This window comes from Eimeria mitis, genomic scaffold, assembly GCF_000499745.2.
Source record: "Eimeria mitis Houghton genomic scaffold, Emh_scaff362, whole genome shotgun sequence".
NCBI lineage: Eukaryota > Apicomplexa > Conoidasida > Eucoccidiorida > Eimeriidae > Eimeria > Eimeria mitis.
The window spans coordinates 1-21,076 of NW_024015265.1; the positions used below are offsets into that span (position 1 = coordinate 1).

At 50.3% G+C, this 21,076-nt stretch overlaps 4 protein-coding genes across 4 annotated transcripts; 3 read left to right on the forward strand and 1 right to left on the reverse strand.

The window, feature by feature from the left end:
• Positions 1-932: 932 nt before the first annotated feature.
• Positions 933-2,659, forward strand: EMH_0009470 (p36 protein, putative; the record flags this gene model as incomplete). Its single annotated transcript, XM_038022613.1, has 5 exons — positions 933-1,236; positions 1,592-1,711; positions 1,850-1,967; positions 2,176-2,257; positions 2,510-2,659. 5 exons carry the CDS (start codon positions 933-935, stop codon positions 2,657-2,659), a joined length of 774 nt encoding a protein of 257 aa, XP_037878467.1.
• A 1,024-nt stretch (positions 2,660-3,683) lies between these two features.
• On the reverse strand, positions 3,684-10,218 carry EMH_0009480 (uncharacterized protein; the record flags this gene model as incomplete). The annotated part of the gene is made up of 14 exons (XM_038022614.1): positions 3,684-3,824; positions 3,969-4,185; positions 4,469-4,569; positions 4,839-5,264; positions 5,385-5,524; positions 5,920-6,200; positions 6,442-6,546; positions 6,680-6,737; positions 7,288-7,539; positions 7,925-8,053; positions 8,350-8,631; positions 8,865-9,142; positions 9,244-9,420; positions 9,557-10,218. 14 exons carry the CDS (start codon positions 10,216-10,218, stop codon positions 3,684-3,686), a joined length of 3,249 nt encoding a protein of 1,082 aa, XP_037878468.1.
• A 3,033-nt stretch (positions 10,219-13,251) lies between these two features.
• On the forward strand, positions 13,252-17,060 carry EMH_0009490 (Chromosome II, complete genome, related; the record flags this gene model as incomplete). The annotated part of the gene is made up of 9 exons (XM_038022615.1): positions 13,252-14,335; positions 14,564-14,672; positions 14,879-15,049; positions 15,213-15,579; positions 15,708-15,798; positions 15,915-16,074; positions 16,207-16,331; positions 16,728-16,837; positions 17,001-17,060. The coding sequence occupies 9 exons, from the start codon at positions 13,252-13,254 to the stop codon at positions 17,058-17,060; spliced, it is 2,277 nt and encodes a 758-aa protein (XP_037878469.1).
• Positions 17,061-19,583: 2,523 nt separating this feature from the next.
• EMH_0009500 (oxidoreductase, putative) lies at positions 19,584-20,547 on the forward strand (the record flags this gene model as incomplete). Its single annotated transcript, XM_038022616.1, has 2 exons — positions 19,584-19,937; positions 20,086-20,547. 2 exons carry the CDS (start codon positions 19,584-19,586, stop codon positions 20,545-20,547), a joined length of 816 nt encoding a protein of 271 aa, XP_037878470.1.
• Between the last annotated feature and the right edge of the window lie 529 nt (positions 20,548-21,076).

Genomic DNA, 21,076 nt, shown 5'->3' on the forward strand with positions numbered 1-21,076 from the left:
TACTTTAAGTCTTTGCCTTCATTGCGGCTCGTCTCCGGTCAGGTTAAGGCCGGAGAACCAGCGTTACACACGCAGTATCACTGCCTATACAACTATTTAACCGTGTCTTGGGCCTACCTAGCGAGCCGGAGGGCACACACAAATACATGTGCCGGCTTCAGGCAGAGCATGCCATCCATCCAGCACCCCACAATGCACGGGAGTACCGGCGGACAGTTCAATGTAAACATTTTGAACGGGTGCACTACACCCCCATAGACAGCACTAAACAGGCACCCTGCAAACCATAAGCAGGGCGAACCAATGAAATATGGCACGTCACACACGGCTCGACAGCTCGTCGTATGTTTTGTTCGACGGAGGAGCGAAGCGGAAAGACAAGACCCAATTGAAATATGTTGGCGTTAGCGGATAAGTCTACCGGGCGTTTGGCTTTTAGTTCATCTTTGTTAAATTGATTAAAACTGTGTAAATCGTGATTAGTTGATCCTTCCTGTCGAGAGACAGCCTGTTCCGTACACAGCGGCGGCGCCGGAGAGGCCCTTCTTCTCGCATTCCCCCTGGTCGACGAGCGAGGCATTGCTTGCGAGTTTGCTGCTACCCCTCTTAATGAGGCTGAAAAATACACAGCTCTGAAGGTGCACTCATTTCGATGCCTTTTTTTTGTTTATTCTGCCTGTCGGTGAGGCAGAAACGGCCTCAGTGCCTTTGCTCTTGAACTACTGGAACAGGACGGCCCCTGGGCAGCGTTTGTACACCTGAGCTGTATGTGTCTCCTACACTCCGGAACACATTTTTAAACAATTAATATGGTGATATTGGGAGGGCGTTCCTAGCGGTGCCAGCAGTAAAGGGTGCTTTTAGAGACGTGTTTGCTTGTGCATAGCAGTATCAGGTGGGGCACTAAGCCCTTCGATCAAAGACTCGCGAATATGCCTGAAGGGCAAGAATCCAGTGGAATCTTTTCGATGCAGAAGTGGGCTCACATCAGAGCTTGGTCGGCTCCCAACTTTGTTCCTCCCCAGCCATCGCTAGCAGTGCAGAGCCACAGGGGCCTAGCCGCTGCCGGGTCAGGAGATTTGCCTAGCGGCCATCGGGGGGGTTGGCTCCCTCATCGCAGCTGCAAGGGAACCCCTGGCGTCAACAATAGCCGAAAACAATTGACCTGGCTGATTGCGCTCTTCGCCACGGCTGCGTTCATAGCATCAGGCGCCATGGCAGCACAAGGAAGTTCAGGTAGCGACCGAGGGCTCCAGCTTAAGAAACTCCTCCAAGAAGCCTTAAACTCAAAAGACCCTTGCACATCTCTTGCTGATGCTGTGAAAAAGGGGGGCGTGCGTGTCCTTGCTGTTGACTTCGACTTGACGATGATCAGCACGCATTCAGGCAAGCAGAGCCAGTCACGCAGACCCTTGTTAACATATTTAACTTCTTCTACCGCGTCATCGAGTCTCGCATGCAAGAAACGATGCAGAGTCACAACGATAGGAATGTTTTACACAGAGGCAAAGACTACAAGTGTCTCAGGAATAGCTTTAGCCCGCCCCTGTAGACAAAGCAAGGTCTGTGCGCGGTGATGTGCGGCTTGCAGGAGGAAGTGCTTCCGACGTGCCAGACAATGCCATATTCACATCTCTTGCGCCGGACTTCAATGCATTTGCGGCGGCTGCGGCATCTCGAGGGATCCGTATAGCCGTGGTGACCTTTGGCGGTGAGTCCTACTTATTTTGGACTTACCGCAGCGTCAGACCTGTGTCTTCCCTGTGACCAGCTGCAGCTCACACTTATTGAACACACGAAAGAATGAATGATGAGTGGACTGCTGAATGCTGCTTTGCTGCTCCTGCAGACCCAAAATCCATCGGTTCGCGCTCAGGCCGTATTGCAGGCGAAGAGCTTGTACGGCGGGTGCTTGGAGAAAGCGCTGCCTCGTTCGATGTCGATGCAGTGTTCGCCTTCTATCCTTCGTGAGCTGGGGGCATTCAGTGCAGGACTTGGGTGTTGGTTCCAGGGTTGAGTAGCTGACTGCGTAATGCATAGACCTGTTCCTACCCTGATTTTTTGCTTACATTTAGTTCAGAGGAGAGTCGTTGCCTTGTGTAACGGGAACTGTTTTGCATGCGAACAAATGATAATATGGGATTTTATTCGTGCGGTCTGTTGTTGTGATTCCAGGCTATACAAGCTGCCTGATGACTACCTTCCACTAGGTCTAGATGGACCGATGCCTTACGACAAGTCATACCACATCAGCAAGGTCTGTTCCCTCGATGCTCCATCAGTATACAGGCTGCTTGACTTATTTATTAGTAATAAGCAATCAATAGGTTCTGAAGGACCCGCGGACCACACGCAGAGCAATACTGGGAATTGCCACGGTTGCACTTGAATACTTGAATTCATCGCTTGTGTGTGCATGGGCAATTCCTCGTTTCAGGGGCCTAGCGGTAGCGTATAAGTCGAGATTAATTCAAGCATCAGTTTGTTGTGGTTATATTATTGCGTGCAGCTTCAAGAGCGGTTTGGAGTTTCAAAGGAAGAGGTGCTGCTTATTGACGATGACCTGAACAACTGCGCGTCTTTCGCAGCTGATGGGGGTGTTGCCTTGCGGGTGGGTGGCGATCAAGGCTTTGATTTTAACTCTTTGGAGGTGCTTTGAACCCTTCATCCTCGTCTTTTATTATCGTTGTTACTTTCATTGCAGTGGCACTCAGTAGCAGTGAAGGTGTCCGCTTCCTCTGCGATTGCCCAACATACGACCTGGAGTTCGACGGGGGAATTTTAGTTTTGATATACTAGTTAAAAGCGAGTTGTTTGATATTATTTTCAAATGAGATAATGCCAAGCTTTTGCGCTTCCACGGGCGCTAGATGAGAGCTGCCAATCAATTTACATACAGTAGCTCTCGCCGAGTATTTCGCTGTGATTGGGACAACAGTATGTTCCTGGAAATCATAGCTGTGCTTGAGCATATCCTTTTCGCTTAACTCAAGATCGCGTAAGTGCGTTGGAATATTTTGGAATTTTGGGGAGGCGCGAAGTCAGATAATTGGTAGAATGACGTGCACATGTTAGCTGGCGTTGGTAGAGACGAGGAGCCAACGGTTACAAACAGCTCAGAACATATTTTTTGACACCTGAAAGGATAAGTACTGAGGGCAGAATTGAAGAAAGAGACTTTAGTTTCCCTGGTAGGTGATTCACCACCCTGCCGCTGCGCATCGCCTAAGAAGTGGGGTATTGGAGCTAAGAGTGAAATGCGACTCCGCTAAGCCGTTGAGACAACCACCACAAACTTCGCTCTGATTTGAAACAAGTGTCTAATGGACTTGCAATGCTGCCCTTTGGATATGAGCACATGCTTGCCCGCGTTGACAGACAGGCTCGCGAGCACTTGTGCTCCTAGTCAACAATGGGCAAGCGTTTATTCCAATCCAGTAGTGTCGGGCAGGAACTTCCCGCAGATCAAATGCGTTGCCTACATAGGAGCGTCGATGCCCTTCACTGACTGGTTTTCTCAGAAGGGAAGGCAGCTGGGCACTGGCACACAAACCGTCAAAATATGCAACGGTTCGAGCCAGCAACTGGTGCCCCCTAAATGTATGCCCTTTCGGCTCTTTTGGTTTCCTCATCTGATCTCTTGCGCTGGGCGCGCATCAAAGGCAGTAGAACTCTACTACGCCTCAGTCAGCCTTGTGGAAATAGGTCTTCTTGCTCGCCCTATCGACATTTGATTCAGACGCTCTGCGTTTCTGGCCATCGAAAAGCGCGACTAAACCCCCATCGCCACCTTTGCGTTGCTGCTGCTGTTGCTGCTGCTGCCACTGCGAGCACACAAGCCCATCCCAGAAAAACGCTCTCAACGTATGGCCTTGTACAGAAAACAACACAGGCCCTCCTACCGGCTATGAAGACTTGTAGGAGTGCTGTAGACTGGCCTGGTGGAGTGACTAGTTCTGCAAACATACCTGAAGCAGCCGCTGAACAGTAGACGTTTTTTCAGTTGTCAACGCTTGGGGGGTCCCTCCAGCACCCAGGAACTTTCGTTCCGCCTGTTCAGCTGACTGTTCAAGCGGTGGAGAGTTTTCTTTTTGAAAAGCATTCGTATCTGGCGCTGGTGCTGCTGCTGGCGCAGTGAAGTGTTGGCGTTGCTGCTCCTGCCACAGAAGCGCTTCCCTTAGTTGACTGCGAAACGATCAGGAAAAAATGGGGGAAAGAAAAAAACATATAATCATTTGAGGATTAATCCACTTCTGAGGTACTGCCCCTGCCCCGAGGGTAGCTCGCATAATCTGTGTTGATGATAATGGTAATATATTGGTCACCACCTACATAGGCGCTCATGGCAAGGCAAATTCGTACTGGCTATCCCTGATTCAATATTTACTAGCTACGAGCTAGGGATCGACCGATACGGCACGCTGCTCCTCAAACTATACAGGGAAAGATACGGGCCCGATTGGCTTACTCTGCCTGGAGACGTGTATCAGAGTCAAGAAGTGAACGAGCGTGCTGGGGGGCATTTTCTGTCTTAAGTCTCAGCGCCATGTCCTTGGCGACGCCATGCAGCTGCAAAGACAACAAAGCGGAAAAAGGTGCTGACGGAATTCGCAAGGCAGCCTCACAGTGCAAAAAGCTGATCCCTTCCTTCTGTAGATATGTGTGCATTGCTGGGGACTTTTCGATATTTTATCTTGCGGCAGCTATGCTAATCAGTGGCGTGTAAGTCTAAACGAACTCCACTTCTTTAAGAATAATGATCGCACAGAAGCAGTGAGCCGCCAGGAAGAGGTTGGCTTCTATTCCTCATGTATGAATTTAGCTACTAGCCTTCTTACCCGCTTGTCGTCTGTGCACTTGGCGAACCCTCGCAAGCAAAATTTGTCGTGCCGCTTGCTGAGAAGTTGCAGCTTTCTCTGAGCTTCCCTGGCCTCAGCATCTCCTTCGGCGCCACCGACCGCAGATCCCCCACAAATGCTGACAAAGTGGTTTAACTGCCTAATGGCCATTTCTTGTTGCAGCCGCAGTTCGTCATACTGAGGCCAGGGCACCAGAGCGGCATCCCCTCCCCCGTCACCAACGCCCTTCAGCTGTTTGTCTTGCCGCAAAAGCCTCTGCCACCGTGAATAGCTCCACAGGTCGGGGGAGGGGATGCGGAGTGGGATTTGCTCCATTGCATAGCCGAAAAAGGCTTCAGAAACGGAGCAGTCAGGGTAGGATTGGCCTTCTTCAGCGGCCTTGATCCGTATGACACCCAGCTCGCCCTAAAAATACCACAGTAAGAAACCAGAAGGCTCAGTGAGCTCGTTTCTTGAATAAAGATAAGTGACTGGGAACTGAGTCAACAGTTGTATGCTCAACTCCTTTTGTGTGCCTTCACTGACTTTCGTTTCGTCGATGACTACTGGAAATAGAGGTGCGCTTGTCGACGCATCTTCAAGTGAGCACAGCTTCACCCATTTAAAAGCATAACCGAGTCCCCCTACGTTGGAGGAGGCAACCGGTAGCAACCCTCGCACAACTCCTGCGCCAAGCAGATGCCATGTAAGGAAACAAAACGTCGCCTGGTTATACTCTACGAAGTAAGCTTCTGCGAGCACTGCGTAATCATCTAGGTCAGCATGCCCGCCTCGGCTAGCACATCAATGAATGCAATCTAAGATTGAGTCCAGTGACACGTAAAGAATTAGAAGGGAAGTGGCACGTAACTTGCCTGAAACGTCCTTTATTGCTGGCATTCCTCCTAGAGAAACGCCGATCCAATCAAGTGGCGATTCGAGATCAAAGAAGCCTGAGTCCATGCACAGAGATGAAACGGAGCACAGAATGTTCCCAGCGATTCACCTTGGCATATTCGCCGCTTGATAGGTTCATGCGCTTGTATGTGTCATGTGGAAAGAAGAATTCAATTGCTGTTACCTTCGTGGATTATGTCCACATCGGGAATCGATGCAGCAGCGGCAGGGGGAGCCGCTAGCCGCCGTTTGAAGCAAGAAATGGGCAGGCGAAAAGTGGCATTGGGGCACGAAGGGATCGGATGCACGTGCAAGACAGAGCAGTGCAGCTGCAGAAAGCCCTCGCTGTATCCAGTCTGAGTTAAAACAATCAGCAGTTGCTGCGAGCCACACAACGAGACAGGCCTGCCAAACACGTCGGCCGTGTACAACAGGACCCCCCCCAAGGTGAAGATGCGCAGCGTCCTGAAACAACATATACCAACATGTGTTCGCATCTGCGATAAAACTGCAAAACCGCCGAATGCAAAGGGAATATATGCGAGCAGTAAACCTGTCGGCTTCCTTCAATGCTCCCCGTGTGATTCGTTATCGCTGCTATGGGCTCTTCAAAACTGCCGGAAAGGGGCTTTTGCTGCCATGTAAGGCACTAGACTAGACTGCCCTAGAGCATTATATACATTCTTGGCAGTTGGTGAAGGCTTACCTGTCTTCGGTCACTGCAGCCACGAAGGAATCTCCTGCGGCTACCGCAACAATCGTCTCTCCCTCAGGGAAGTGCTTTACCCACGATCCCGCATCCACAAAGCAGCTGAAGAAGGGAAACGCCAGAACGAAGCTACCAAGTGAATCAGTCAGCGACATGTGGTGATACGATGTAAATATATCCTTAGACTTGAGACGGTGGCTTGAACTATTCTTAACCACGGCAGAGAGCAGCTCACCGAAACTCCATAACGCTGCGAGAGGACCCTGACGCTGCCAAGACCACGCCAGCCCTACCTGCAGAAAAACAGCAGATGATACTGTCTCTTGAGCAGCACTCCACTGGCTCTCTGGGCAAAACCGGTTAAGTGAGACCATCCTCTAGGCCCTCAAGTCGGCTGTTCAATATACTCACACAGAGCAGCGGCCGAGGAGTTATGCAGATCTGCAAGTTTTCTGTGCGCTGATCCCTCCGAAACGGCCGCAGGAGAAAAATTAAATATGTCGAGCACGGAGTTTTCCGCCGTCACGGTTTTAGTGATATGACCGATATGCGTCCAGTACAAACACCTGAGAAGCCCACCCACTAAGATGCGAGACTCTCGTGATCGTGCCCACTTCATAGCAACACTGTATATTGCATCAATAAAGAAATCTCATCTCGCGCAGTCTATGTGCGCGGGAGGACACAGAACAATGCACAACCATGAGGCAACTGAATGGCGCCAATCGACAGCGTGGTCCTATTTAGTGGGGAAAATCCCAAATGGCTAAGAATTGGGCATAAGGAGCTGCGTCTCGTGTTAGCCGCACCAGGGTTTCCCGGGGTCTTTTGGTTGAGGCCCACCGCCTGGATGGATAAGCCGCTGTTTGGTTACGTGTTGCTTCTTCATCAAGACATTCAGCATCGCCTGAGCCTCCTGTAGCTCCGACTGCAACGCAGTGAGGCTGGAGGCGAAGGCTTCAGTGCCATACATCCCCTCGCCATCAATGGATGCCCTGCGGGAGTCGCCGGACTCCGTTTCGCTGCTTTGGCTTTCCACTTCTTCTCCCGCCGGTGGTCGTCTACGGTGCTTGTGCGTGCGTTTCTTAGGAGGGGCTGCGCCAGTGTTCACACAAGAACAAAATGGAATGCTTGCTCACGTAACATCCTCATTTCTTGATGTTAAATTTCCGCGCCTCAGCGGCAGCGGAGGGTGCCCTGAAATGTTTGTGGTCGATGACTGCTCTATGTCGTTCTACTGCTTGTGAACAAATAATCAAGCCAATAAAGGCACAGTGGTTCTTCAACAAGTGTGCATGGGAACAACGCTAATTAATACGTGGTGGAAAACGGTCTATGCATCCAAGAAGTGCTTAGAGAGACCACATTGTGGGTGCGGCGCGTCTGGTTGAACACTGTAAAGCCCTTATGCTTTCAGTTAGATATGTGTTTATGCATGGCGTCAGACTGACACAAGACAAGGGCCCAGGTGCTTGCTTACTTCTTTCCTCAGGGTCCATCCCGTTGAAGAGGTCGTTTTCTTGCGCTTCACTTTCCGTTTCGTCAGCTGAAGCTTCGGCAGCTTCCCGACTCAAAAAGTCTTGAACTGACTTCGCAGAAGCGGCACTGTCTGTGGGCAAGTAGACAGAACACAGAAACGGACGAATGCTGCTTTCTGCCTTTATTTCCCCCAAGTAGAGAGACAAATGTACGTCCTCATAGCCAACGGCAACTGCTGTGGCACAACAGTACCTCCCTTAGATTTCGAAACCCATGCTGTCGTACTGTCATATACAACGTTTCTTGGTTATAATCTGCTTATAGTTTTCACATTAAAAAGAGCACCACGCGCGCACATGCAATACTAGAAACATCTGCATCGCACTTCATTTAATTAGTTGGTGACCTTTCACTACGTTTGCTTACTTTTGGTGTCATCAGCCTCTGTATTTTCCACCCCAGGTTTCTGCGATTTGTGAGTCTTTTTCGACTTTGATTTGTGTTCGTCTGCGCGCCTAGGTGTAGCGGCAGCAGCAGCTTCTGCTGCAGCTGCTGCTGCAGCTGCTGACCTCTCAATGGCACTCCGCACAGCCTCGGAGCACAGATTTAGAATGCCCAAATGACCGTCGTTCCGCAGCAGCAACAAAGGGGCAAGGGGGGAGTTTGAGGCCAGGCAGTAAATACCCCTAAGCTGAGCATCCCTACCAACTGCACACAAACGGTAAGTATCGACAGTATAGGCGCACAATAAATATATGTCACAAACGCACACACGCACATATATATATGTATATATATATATATATATATATATATATATATATATATATATATATATATATATATATAATACATTTATTGTGCGGCAGACAAAATGATAGATCAAGAAAGGAAGGGCAAACACAGGGCAGCGGAAATCTAATCGAAAGTTGGTCATTTACTTCGTATCGTCACAAGTGGTTCTTTTTGCTGCATCCTCCAAATGCATATTGCCCCAGATGTCGCTACACCGCAAACGAGTGCCTCTCCATTAGCATCTACTGCGCCGTCCAGCACTTTAATTCCAACAGTAGAGCCACAGTGCTGTAGGAAAACCAAATGGGAGGGGGTGTCAGCCTCTGTCAGAGCTGGCGCCTCCTTTGCCTCTTCCCACGCATTTGCCTTGCATGAGCTCCGCAGCTGCGACGCCCCTGGCAGCAGCAGCTTATCCTCCCCTACCCTGTACGCAAGCAAAAACAAACGGAAAGTAACTTAGAAAAAATAGAAATGAAGGCAATAACAAATCGCGGTTACATACAATCAAAATGAACGTTGACGCACCATGTTGGTTGAGCTGGCTGGTCCGTTGGGCCAGTGAGTCTGAGAGGTGAAAAGTCCTTCATAATAGTAAACTCTTTTCCCTTTCGTTCCATCAGAACTAAACGCCTCTTTCGGGTGCTTATGGCAAGACGATCCCCTTGGGGGGACAACGTGATACGACAGCCGCCGTCCACAGCACTGCAAAGAGATCGACACCTCAACAAGTTGTTGCGTTATATGAGGTATGCTTTGGCGGAAACAACAGCAACACGAGCAGCAGAAAAAACCTTTCCTTTGGTTTACACCGCAGTGGGGGAGAGGGAGAACGACTCACGGGAGTTCCGTCGTTTGGCCAGCTTCAGGCCACGAGACAACGGCAACGCCATCGCTGTACAATGCAATTAGCATTAAAGTGTATTTAGTGTTGCTTTTCTGCGGCTCCTGAGCCCCAGAAGATGCTGATACGCCTTCTCCTTGGACGTAGCAGCAAACCATGTCGACTGGCTCAGCCATCCGGCAGCACAACAGCTGCTTCGAGGCGACGGCGAGTTTACGAGGAAGTTGCGTTTCTACACCCGGCTCGTTGTTGTGGTGGTCCTGCTGCTGTTTCATTTCTGTTTGCCACAGCTGACCATTCGTCAAACCGACGAACAGTTGTAAAGGCGCGCCGGCTGCCTCAGCCTCTGCTGAGGCCAAGGCGGTTACACCGCTGTCAGCTGCTGATGCTGCTGTGATGCACACTTTGCAGCTCTCAACATCTCCCTTTGCCGCCACAGTTTTTGCTCCTGGTTCTGCCTCAGATGGCAACTGCCGGTGAGCGAGGATCGTTGCAGTTCCATTGTAAGTAAGGAAATCTGATAACAGGGGCCGTTTTGCTGTGTCTGAGGACCCCTGAGCCGGGAAGCGGACCACAGCAGAGATGCCCTTGGGGGAGAAACCTTCAACTCCAACGCTGCGCCAAGCCAGGAGTGGCCCTGGCTCTCCTTCCTGCTTCATGATTTGGCGTGCCGAGTTGTATAGAGAGAGACGACAAGGTTTCGAAGACAAAGGAGGGAACGCGGGAGGCTGAGGGGCAGATTAATCGCTCTCTCCTCTATACAAGGACAGGCTGCTGACTCTCGCCAAGAAGAAGCCTAATAATTACGAATGCATCGCGAGATAACGACGCAAATAGACGACTACTATCCAAGAGACTGCAGGGGTGGCATTCCCCCTGAGGGGACGAAATGTTAGCAGTGTAAGTGTTGACTCAGTGTTCTGAAGGGTACAATTTGGACTAAATTAAGTGGAATTAAACGGATTTTAGCCCTTCCCTATCCTAGAAAGGGATTCGGCTACATGGGGCTGACCGGTGGTGGTTGACGTGTTACGCCTCAGCTGGTGGGTGGTTCATGGTGGGGCTGAGTTGAAATGGAGGTAAAACCGCAATTAAATGCAATACGCTCCATTTCAAGAAGTGAAATTCTACTGGAACAACATATTAAATAAATTGCAATTCTCCAATATTCGGTTCTTGCGCCGTGTCGGCTGCCCGCAAGAGGGGAGAAAGCGTTACTAGTGTGCCGGCTCTCTAGCACAGGGAGTAGTGCGCGGCTTACTATCAGATGATGCGCACTGTCTGTGCCAGTAACTGGGGAAATATAGTTGTTCTCGTTCACTAACTGCTGAGCTTGATGATCTTGCTCTGGGTATGGCTGGAAGAAGGGGAAATGGGACAGGAATAGGTGTAGTTGTAGCATGGTCTGCCCGTAGTTAACGTAGGATCATTCACTTGGCCTTGATAGGCTGCCTACAAGCAGTCACAAATAATCCATATGTCTCTACAGAGATAAAACATGCAGTGAAGAGAGCTTCGTCGAAGTTTCCTTAGGCTCGCATGTGTTGCTGGCGTGCACTGCCAGCTGCCGCGGGGTGCGCTGCAACTCCTGTTAGGTGGCCTACTCTCCAGCAACCCCAGGCCCTAAGCTGACGCCCAGGACGCCTGGATACGGGGGAAGAAGCTAGCTGCTTCAGGGGAAACTCTTCCTTCAAGTCTTTGGCCTCATTGCGGCTCGCTCTTGTCCTTGAAAAATGCCGAAAAGCACGCATTACAGTAGTGTTAACATGGCTCTTGCATGCCTAGTGGCAGAGTATGATACCATACACGGGACCACTTATCAAACGATTGTTTGTCTTGTTTCATATAGGTGACAGTTCCTACAAAGCGGAACTTAGACGGATCAATTAGGATTCCAGCTACGGTCATTATACAGGGACAGAAGAGGGCGTGCTACGATGCGATACGGAAGCAAGAAGCCTGAAACTCTACTATGTATTGGTTGGAGAATAGTTACCGATAGAATAGATGTCTGAAAATATAAGGAAAAATGCTCTGACTGGGGGTATTGGTGCTCTAGACCGCTGGACACGCCCCCCAGTCAACTATCCCTGAGATGCCAGTGTATTGGTTGCACTCTGCACTCCCTTTGCGGTGTGCTCCCTCTGATGGGTGCTGCGTGGTAATCCGCTTTAACGGACTTCCGCTCAACTGGTGTACTCTATATCCAACATTCTACCCACCAGCACTGCAGTGGATGTCCCTGTCTTCATAGCGAATCAAGCTGGGATAGCAACACTGCTGCGTTTGTTTCGCAGATAGCGGAAAAGTATGTTAGCCGATGAACGGAATCATGCTGTGCCGTGGCTCCAGATGTTCATAGTCGAAATCGTTCTCTATGTGTGTTGCTTTTCCAGCCGCCGTAGTAGCTGGCTTGGCTCGGACCCCCTGCTGGGGACAGTTGCACTGCTGCTTGTCCCTCTATATGCTATCTTCCTCGTTTAATAGCTAACTCTGCTTCACTAAGGTTATCTTGCGAACTACATTTGTTATTATTTCTCACTTGGTTACGAATGATATTTACCATATGACCCTGATGGGTATTTGCTGCTTCTTGACGAATGAGGAAAATATATGCAGACATTGCCACTCTTCGTTGACTGTATGGGGAAAGCGCTGTGGCGCTCCTACTAATAGATTCACTACTGTCGGCAGATACTGCCCTTCAACATAGTAAAGTTGGACCCAACTGAGCAAGGTAATAGAGCGTGCGACTCAGTAATTTACTCAACCCGTAGCTCTCTTCTAGCATGGAGTTATGAGAGTCCTCAATCGTAGCCAGAGACCGTTATCAGCTGCAACATAGTCAAAATACTGAATATATGCGCCCTCAAGAAGCAGCTGGGCATGCTGGGTACACCAACTGCCGCTGACCTCCCTCCCCTGCCCCCGGGCATCCTGAGCGCTCAGCTCAGGGCCTGGGGTGGCGGGGAAGGATGCAGACTAACTGCAGTTGCAGTGCAACTTGCCGCAGCTGGCGATGCACGCCAGCCTCGCGTGTGCACACAGGGAAACCTCAACAAAGCTGCCTTTACTGCATGCGTTACCTCTGTATGCGCAGATACACCGTTTGCATTTACTTGCAGGCAAACTACCACGGCCGAGTGAGTGCTCCTGTGCTAACTGCAGGCAGACCACTCTACTCTATGGGGACAGGGACAGCATCCCGCCCACCTCTTCTAGCCACACGCACTGGAAGATAATCGAACTTAGCTGCTGGTGAATAAGAATAACTATATTGGCGAAGTCACTTGCAGGTGGGCCTCCATAAACCTATAGTCAGCTTCTGAACCCCCCGCTACTACAGGGGGCCCCTTGCCTGATCGTAGGGAGGGAGGGCCCCGTGGTCTGTTCAGCCCCGACTATCGGTTGCCAGAGTGCTTCACCCCTACTACTTCTCTTCACTTAAATGTTCGCTCTTACCCCGTTTAATTTAATATTTGGTTGCTTATAGGGGCAGTAGAAGCAAAGCCGGTAACAAACGGTATTGCCATCGGCAGCGGTTTCGGCAGCGGGAGCAGGAACAGCTACCAGACAGGAGTCCTCTCCCTCGAGAGGAAATTCACAGCAATTCCATTCCTTCTACTTCTGCCGCGCTGCTCTTCTCATTCGCACTGCGCTGATTTGGGTGTACGTACACTGCAAGTGCAATCATGCAATGGAGCGCCCCGTGTGGAGGGGCAGCAGCAGCAGCAGAAGCATCGTCTGTGCCATCGCAGGAGGCCCCAGTAGACGCTTCAGCACCTGCAGTATCTGCCACAATTGGAGGTGTGCCTGTTTCAAGTTGCAGCTCCTCACTGCAGCAACGCAGCAAGCGGGCACTGCTCACCGGGGGATCGGCTAGCAGAGGCAACTCCAGCAGCAAAGGGCCCCCCATTTCGGCTGAGGCCCTGAGGCGCTTCTTCGGCCTTAAAGAACCCTCAGTCTGCAGCGGGGATCAGAAGGGAGGACAGCTTAGAACGGAGAAACGGCAACCCTTGGGGCCTCCAGCACCAGGCGACCCAAGCAACTCCACCCGTGTCTTCCCAGCATCATGCAGAGATGCAGGAGCGCCCACAGCATATGCTGCAGCAGCAGCAGCAGATGCAGACTCAACCATAGCAGCAAATGAAGATGCAGCAGCGCATGCAACACCGAAGCGTGCCCCTTCAGCAGCGAATACATCTGAACGAGGCCCAGAAACAACACCGCTGGGATCAGGAGATGCTGGCGGTGCTGTATGTTGGCGGCTTAAGCGCCCACTCAGATCCTGCGGCTCCACCAGCCTCAGCAGCAAACTGCGCTGCACGGCATCGTCGACATCTCACCATGCTGCTGCTGTTGCTCCTGCTCGAGGCAGCAGCAGTAACAGCAAGCCTCTCGCGTCAACAGACTACGGATGGATGGGACTGAAATACACCACTGCTGCTGCTGCCCTTCAGCAAACACGCACATTGAGCAGCAGAGCTGCAGCGGCGGCCTCAACAGCAGCACCAGCAGCACCAACGGCTGCAGCAAGAAACGCCTCCCGTTCAGATGGTACTCCAGAAGTGGCTGTCGGGGGCACTAGTGGAAGGAAGAACGCTCACTCTGTTGCAGATCCAAAGCCGGCGCCTGCTGCTGCTGCTGCTGCTGCTGCTGCATCTTCTGCTGGTTCTAGTCGTACTGCTGCTGCGCGTCAAACGCGGCCATGGGCAGAGCTGCCTGATCCTTTGGTGTTGCAAGTACTTGACTTCGGTGGGAGGGAGATTTCAATGAGTAAGTCTTCGATGCAGTTGTGCTGCTGCTCCTGTTGCTGCTGTTGCTGCTTTTGCTGCTGCCACCCCTTCTGCTACCGTTGGGCTATGAGGCCTGTGCGGCGGTGCATCGGCTGTTGCTGCTGCTGCTGCTACTTCTGCAGCTACTCCCTGCAGCACGTATATGGGTTTGGGGGCGAGCCGATGCAGCTACGGCATGCTACCAATGCTGTTGCTGTTGCTGCTGCAGCGTGCCGCCGGTTTGCTGCACTTATACGTCGCCAGCGCCGGGTGTTGCGTTTCTCTGGGGACGCCTCAACGGCCTCCTCTGCAGAGGCCCTCATACGGGCGATAATGAGGTTAGCTGAAAACCCTAAACCCTAAACCCTAACCCCCAGAAAAACATTGCAGTTTCTTATTGCGGGGACTAAACCCTAGACCATAGGCCCTGAACCTGAATGAGTAAAGCCCCTAGTTATGCTCTCCCTCCAAGCGTTTCGTTCTGTTGTGAGGAAATGATTGTGTTGACCGCTGAGTGTGCCGCTGCTGCCTGCATCTGCTGCAGCTCGCCAAGTCTGCGGCTGCTGGAGATAACAGCAGGAGGGGGCTTAAGCGCCTCCCAAATGGAGCGTCTCTCCCGCGCTCGTAGCAGCGCGCTGCCTCAGAAGCTGCAGGTATTGGTGATGCGTCGGTGCAACAAAATGAGTGACAAGAGCCTCAGGACTCTTCTTCTGAGGTCAGCTGATGTGCTGGTCTTGCTGTGAAATCCCTATGGGCTGCTGCACTTGCTGCTGCTACAGCAGCTAGAAACCCGGTCGTTTTCTCGTTTCACTGCGGTATATCTTTTTACGCTGCTGCACGCTTTTCTGCTGCTGCTGCATCTTTTTCTGTTGCTGCAGACTGCGCGACCTTCGGTGCGTTGATCTTCGTGATTGCTTCTCATTGACAGATGAAGCTCTTTTAACTTTGGGGTTTCTGCCGCGGCTTGAGAGAGTGGCCTTGGGACTGACGGCCGGTGCGCGTGGATGCTGCCGGCTGACCTGTCGCGCTCTCAAGGCCCTCTTGACACCGCAGCGACAAGAGCAGCAGCAGCAGAAGCAGCAGCAGAAGCAGCAACATCAGCAGCAACAAGGACAAGGACAGACACAGCAACGTCCTCCGGATCAGGCAGAAGAGGGATGCATAGCCCCCATCAAATTTCTGTCGCTAGCGCGTTGCAGCGAAATGAAAGACTTCACTGTACTGGCCAACGCAAAGGCAACACTTGTAAGGTTTTACTTTTAGGCTTAGGGTTTCATGGGGTGTCTGATGATCTGCTGCTGCTGCATCTATGTACAGGTGCAGCTACCGTGCGGCTAACTGTATACCCCAGGTGTTTGTGTTGGCTTTTGCAGGAGTTTCTCGATCTACGGGGCACGGCAATCGATGACTCCTCGGCTCATGTCTTCGCTGAGCTGCACAACCTACAAGTGCTTGTCCTAGCAGGTGCGACATAGATGCAGTTCAACAGTATGGTGGGCGTTGCACCTGCATGTGGCAAACGTGTCGCTATCAGTGTGTTGTTATTCATGTGGGTTCTGCTGATATGCCTGGGTGTACAGACACCGCAGTGACGACAACAACTGTTTCAGCAGTTGTGGACGGCTGCCCCAAGCTGCAAATGTTGGATCTCTCGTGCACGGGTCCAGTCTCTCGGGACTGTCTTTTTCGTCTTGCATTTTCTCTACCCTCTATTTCCCGCCTCAAGCTCAGTCACACAGCGTACGTGTATTACATTATTTATTATTCAGGCTATTACTGCTTCAGTAAGACTGCTGGCATTCACACTGGTTCCTTGTGTCTGGTGCTCAGTTCTCCTGCCCTTTCTATGTGCTGCTCGCACTGCTGCTGCAGGGCCATAGATGATGTTCTATTGGCGCATCTGCTGGCTGAGCTTCCCCTCCTTCGTTTTCTTGACGTCTCGCATTGCTGGAGAGTCACCTCAGCCTTCTGCGACGCGCATTTCATTGTTGCTTCAGGTGATACCCCAGACTTAGTTGATACAGTAGTGATGCTGCATGGCGCTGCAGCTGCAGCAGCAGCTTCTGCTGCAGGTGGCGCGGGTTTTGCGTGTTCCCCAAGTGCAGTGTAGACAGTGCTTCTGGCTGCGCACGGATTCTCTGTGCAGTGGCAGCTGGTGTTGGCTGCTGACAGAATGGAATTATCGAGCTTCTTGTGTGCTGTCTTCACTAGTTGTATGCTGCTGCCTTTGAGCTTACTTCGCATGGCCACCTGCCTAGCTACCTGGCAGCGGCTGTTCCTGTCGTAGGAATTTAGTCCTTTCGGTAGCTAGCTAGCCGCATGTTGCCTTTGTGCCTTTTTATTCTCATTTTTTGTCGTTAGTGGCTGTGATGTGCTGCAATTGGCTGGTGCAGGAAAGCAGCTGAAACGATTAGGGCTTTTCGGGTGCAATGTAGAGAGACAGAGAGTTGAGGCGGCCCTCATCGTTGCAGGTGCCACGAACGCCCGCCTCTCGCTGCACAATGTAAGTGAGAGAGGTTTCGTAAGGTGTTGGTTGTGCTGCTACTTTAGCTTGGTCTCTTTCAAGTGGCTCTGGCGTGCAGACAGCTAGCTAGCGAAGCGCCCACGTTCCTACGACACTATGCTTGTCCCCGTTTCAACGTTTTTTGTTGGCATGCTTGTCGCAGGAGATGGCTTTGTTTGAAATGCCTCGGGTGTATGCAACAATGAAGGGCCTCGATATTTGAAAGCCTCTCGTGTTTTCTGTCTGGCCCGTAGCTGGCCTGCTAGCTGTGGTGCCGACGCAGTGCAGCTGCTATTGACGCTTTGGCAGTGTTGCGGGACTACTGCTGCAGCCCCTTGCCACTCAGGGAGAGCCACCGAATTTTGTTTGAGGGAAGAAAATGCACTCTGCTGCCAGTGCAGCTGCGGAGGGACTTCTGTATTTTGCGTTTTTTCGTTTCTTGACGCAATGAGGCAGCCATGAGCAACTGTTTGCTGTGCTGTGCTCTTTATTGACGGACCACTTCTATTCATTTTAACGTCTACCTCTTCCTATGAATTCTTCAGTTCTGTGTTAGCCCGATGCCTGGGGCCTGTGTTTGCACGATATATATATATATATATATATATATATATATATATATATATATATATATATATATATATATATATACATATATATATATATATATATGTATATATATATGTAGTATTGTATGCAAGTACAAGAAATAACTTCTAGTTTGATATGTGCGATTCGGCAGCCAAAAAGGGAGTTCCCTTTACGCAGAGTCGAATATTTCGATGGTTCAACGTTTCACGGAAAATGCCAGCTCACCCGTTGCGACGCAGAAGTTGACATTGTTTTTCATCATTACGCTTGTTGCCTCCATACTTAGTATTTCACGTCTTTGATAAACAAGTTAATGAGGGACAACTGACACCTTACAGGCTCGGAAACAGATTCTGAGTCTGCATTGAAATTGCTTCGTTTCTTCAGCCGAAGCACCTCCACGAAGAATCAGTGTTGTACACCCCGCAGTACGACTGTGATTGTTGGATTCGCAGCACTCGCGTGCCCGTTTCAACCATGCATACATTGCAGACTGGTGAAACGAGAGTGTTCACTATTGGCAAAGGGGCGACATGAGCTGCAACGCACTCAAAATTCTGAAACATAAGAGTTCCCCAAAGGTATCTGACATCCCTTCCCAGTGTCCATGTATCCTGCACACAGCGGTATAAGGGCCGGATGCTGGCGCGGAGAGGAGGCGGCCTGCCATGGGCTACGGCACACCGTGCTGGGATGCGCGTTGAACGGGTAACCAAACCTGCAAGCACAACCGATACCCCGTTTTCGCATGCGCCAACACTGTAGAGATACGGGAACAACAACAACAATTGTAAAGCACACAGTTGGCCCGAAGATTTCAGCCTGCGTACCACTAGAAACACCTATATGAACTTCAGACAGCTGACGCTGCGCAGCCCATGGGCTGCTTACAGGACCCTTCTGAGCCGAATACCGAGGCCCCCCTAGTACAATACGGGAGCGCCACTTCGCTTGCAGATGGAGAATCATCAGTAAGAAGTGCAGCCACCTAGCGGAGTAAACTGTAAACCCTACGCCCCTTTCTCTGGTAACGGCAACGTACAGACAGAGAACGGGGTTAGGGGCAGGCCAGCCTAGTCGTTGCAGCCCAATAGCGCCTTACAGATTGAGAAATAAGCTTCAATTTACAGCATAATCTCTTTTTTTTTACGGAAGCGCACATTTAAATGGCACTGACGACCGTTGCATACAGGTGGTCCCTGCACCAAACGAGGTCACTCGCCCCAGATGGGTGAGAAGAGCAGAAGAGTGAATAAACACAATCGTATAAAACCATGACACGACTAAAGAATAATAAAATAAAACCAAATGTCATCAAAAGGAGAGATACACGAGGAAACAGGACAGCGACATCTACAGCAAGGGCGGGAGACAACGCAGCCGCAACATCACCCACTACCAACGATGGATTGCAAGAACCACCTACCTTGGGGGAAGCTGCAATAAATCATTTGAAAGGGAAAACCATCAATTCTATTATCTTGAATTTGTTTTCTCGAGTATACTATATAAACGTTATAGTGTATACATGTTGTATATATATGCACTGCGGCCGACTGACCAAGCCCTGAGCAATGCGCATATAGCAGATGCCAGAAGGCAGCAGCATGATGCTACATCCTAGAAGTTAAAAAGCATACAATATCTTTCTAGCGAAACTTCTTTATTTAGCAGCTTAACTTAGCTGTCAAAAAACCCCTTTTCGCCTGAGAGCAAACACCACATCCCATTATTTATATAAACCCCTCACTAACAACTGCCTCGTGTCTAGAGAGGGGCAAGCGGCTACATAAGTCCTTCTGTTCATTTATACATTGAGTTGCAAAAATTATTCTTCTTTTTCATTTTTTCCAGTTATTTTCCAGCTGAATTGCTTACAACTGAACTGCCTTCCGCCCGCCCGCCCGCCCCGGTTGCTCTCTTCGCAGCCCGCAGCCCCCAGATCAGAGAGGGTGTACTCTCTGTGTATTTGTCTGTCGACTTACCTATGACCAAATTTTGATTAGTAACGCAAATGGTTTACAAGCTTCCTTGGTCCGCTGGAAGGGGAGGAAAAATGGAGGGGCTGGTGTGCATGTGTATTCTGCTTTTCTTTTTTCCCGTAATTGCCTATGCAGTGGGGGTATTCGGGATTATCGCACTTTATTTTGTTGTTATGGGAAGCATAGTTCTTCTCTACGTGGCTCAGTTGGTTCTTAGCCGTTCTGCACGCCTCTCAAACACCAAACGACCAGATGCTATGTTTCCCTTTTCACTCGAGGGTAGACATGTTCTAGTAACAGGGGGCTCAAAGGGTATTGGATACGCCATAGCTACTCAGGCAGTAAAGAAAAGGGCAAAGCTGATTACACTGGTTGCCCGTGATGCTGATGCCCTTCAAGAAGCACAAAACAACTGCATACAACTCGCGAACAAACTCGGAGTTTCCGTCACCGTGCAGACCGTATCAGCAGATTTGGCGGACCCAACAGCCGCCATTGAATGCCTTGATCGCGCTGTTGCCTTAAAGGTAATACCACCATTCATGAATTATTTACAGGGGTGGCTGCAGTGTCTGTGCCGTTGTTAACTCTTGCTCCTTCTGTGCTCTCGTCCCTTTCTTTGTTTTGGTTTTCGAATGCATCTATGCAACTGTTTTTGTGTTGCGTACACTTTAGGGCTTGACGAAGGACTCAGCGGCCTGCAGCCGCTCTGAAGAAAAAGAGAAAGAAGAGGGGGCGCCTATAGAAGTATTTTTCTGCAACGCAGCGGACGTAGACCCTCGTCCTTTCTGTGCTATGGCGAACAGCAATATACAAAAAACAATAGCAATGAACATCAGCACGCCCTTCCTGCAAGTCAAACACATCCTCCCCAGCATGATGAAGCGACAGTTTGGCGCTATTTGCTTCACTAACAGCCTCGCTTCATTCGTTCCAATATATGGATTTTCTACATACAGCGCCACCAAGTCCGCACTCATAGCATTTGCAGAAGTAATCAATCAAGAAGTGGCAGGCATGGATATTCTCGTTGCTAATGCCTTCCTGCCCAGTGTCAATACACCCGGATACCAAAGGGAAAAACAAGTTCGCCACAGAGTATGCGCTAAGAACACCAAACACAACCAGCACTCCTAAGCCCTCAGCACACAGAGCCACTTAAGGCCATCAACTCAGTGATCAGTTTTCTTTAAATTATCGTGGCCTTGTTGCTATGCAGAAGCACACAGACACAGATGCAAATAAGTAGTGCAGTGAATACCGTGTAGCGTATGCCGCGTTGGTATATATTACGCTTTGTGGTTTCAGTTGAATTGCATAATGCCTCGAAAATATATATGTTGCTGTGCTCAGCTTACTGAAATCCTCGAGGAAACGTCCAAAATAAAACAACCAGAAGAAGTTGCAGAACGACTTGTTGATCACTTAGAAGCAGGTAAGGAAGTCCTGAATACACTTTACATGGAGGGAGCATACGCTGCGTATCTATTGCATTTGTATTGTATTGTGCATATTTGCATACGTTCTGTAATATGCATTCATAACTCCATGCTATTCGTCAGTACACCTCGCATACATTACACATTCATCAACTGCGAACTATACACCACCGAAGTGCCTCGAAATATTTTTGTTTTTTCTCCAATTTCTGTAACCCCTGACATAA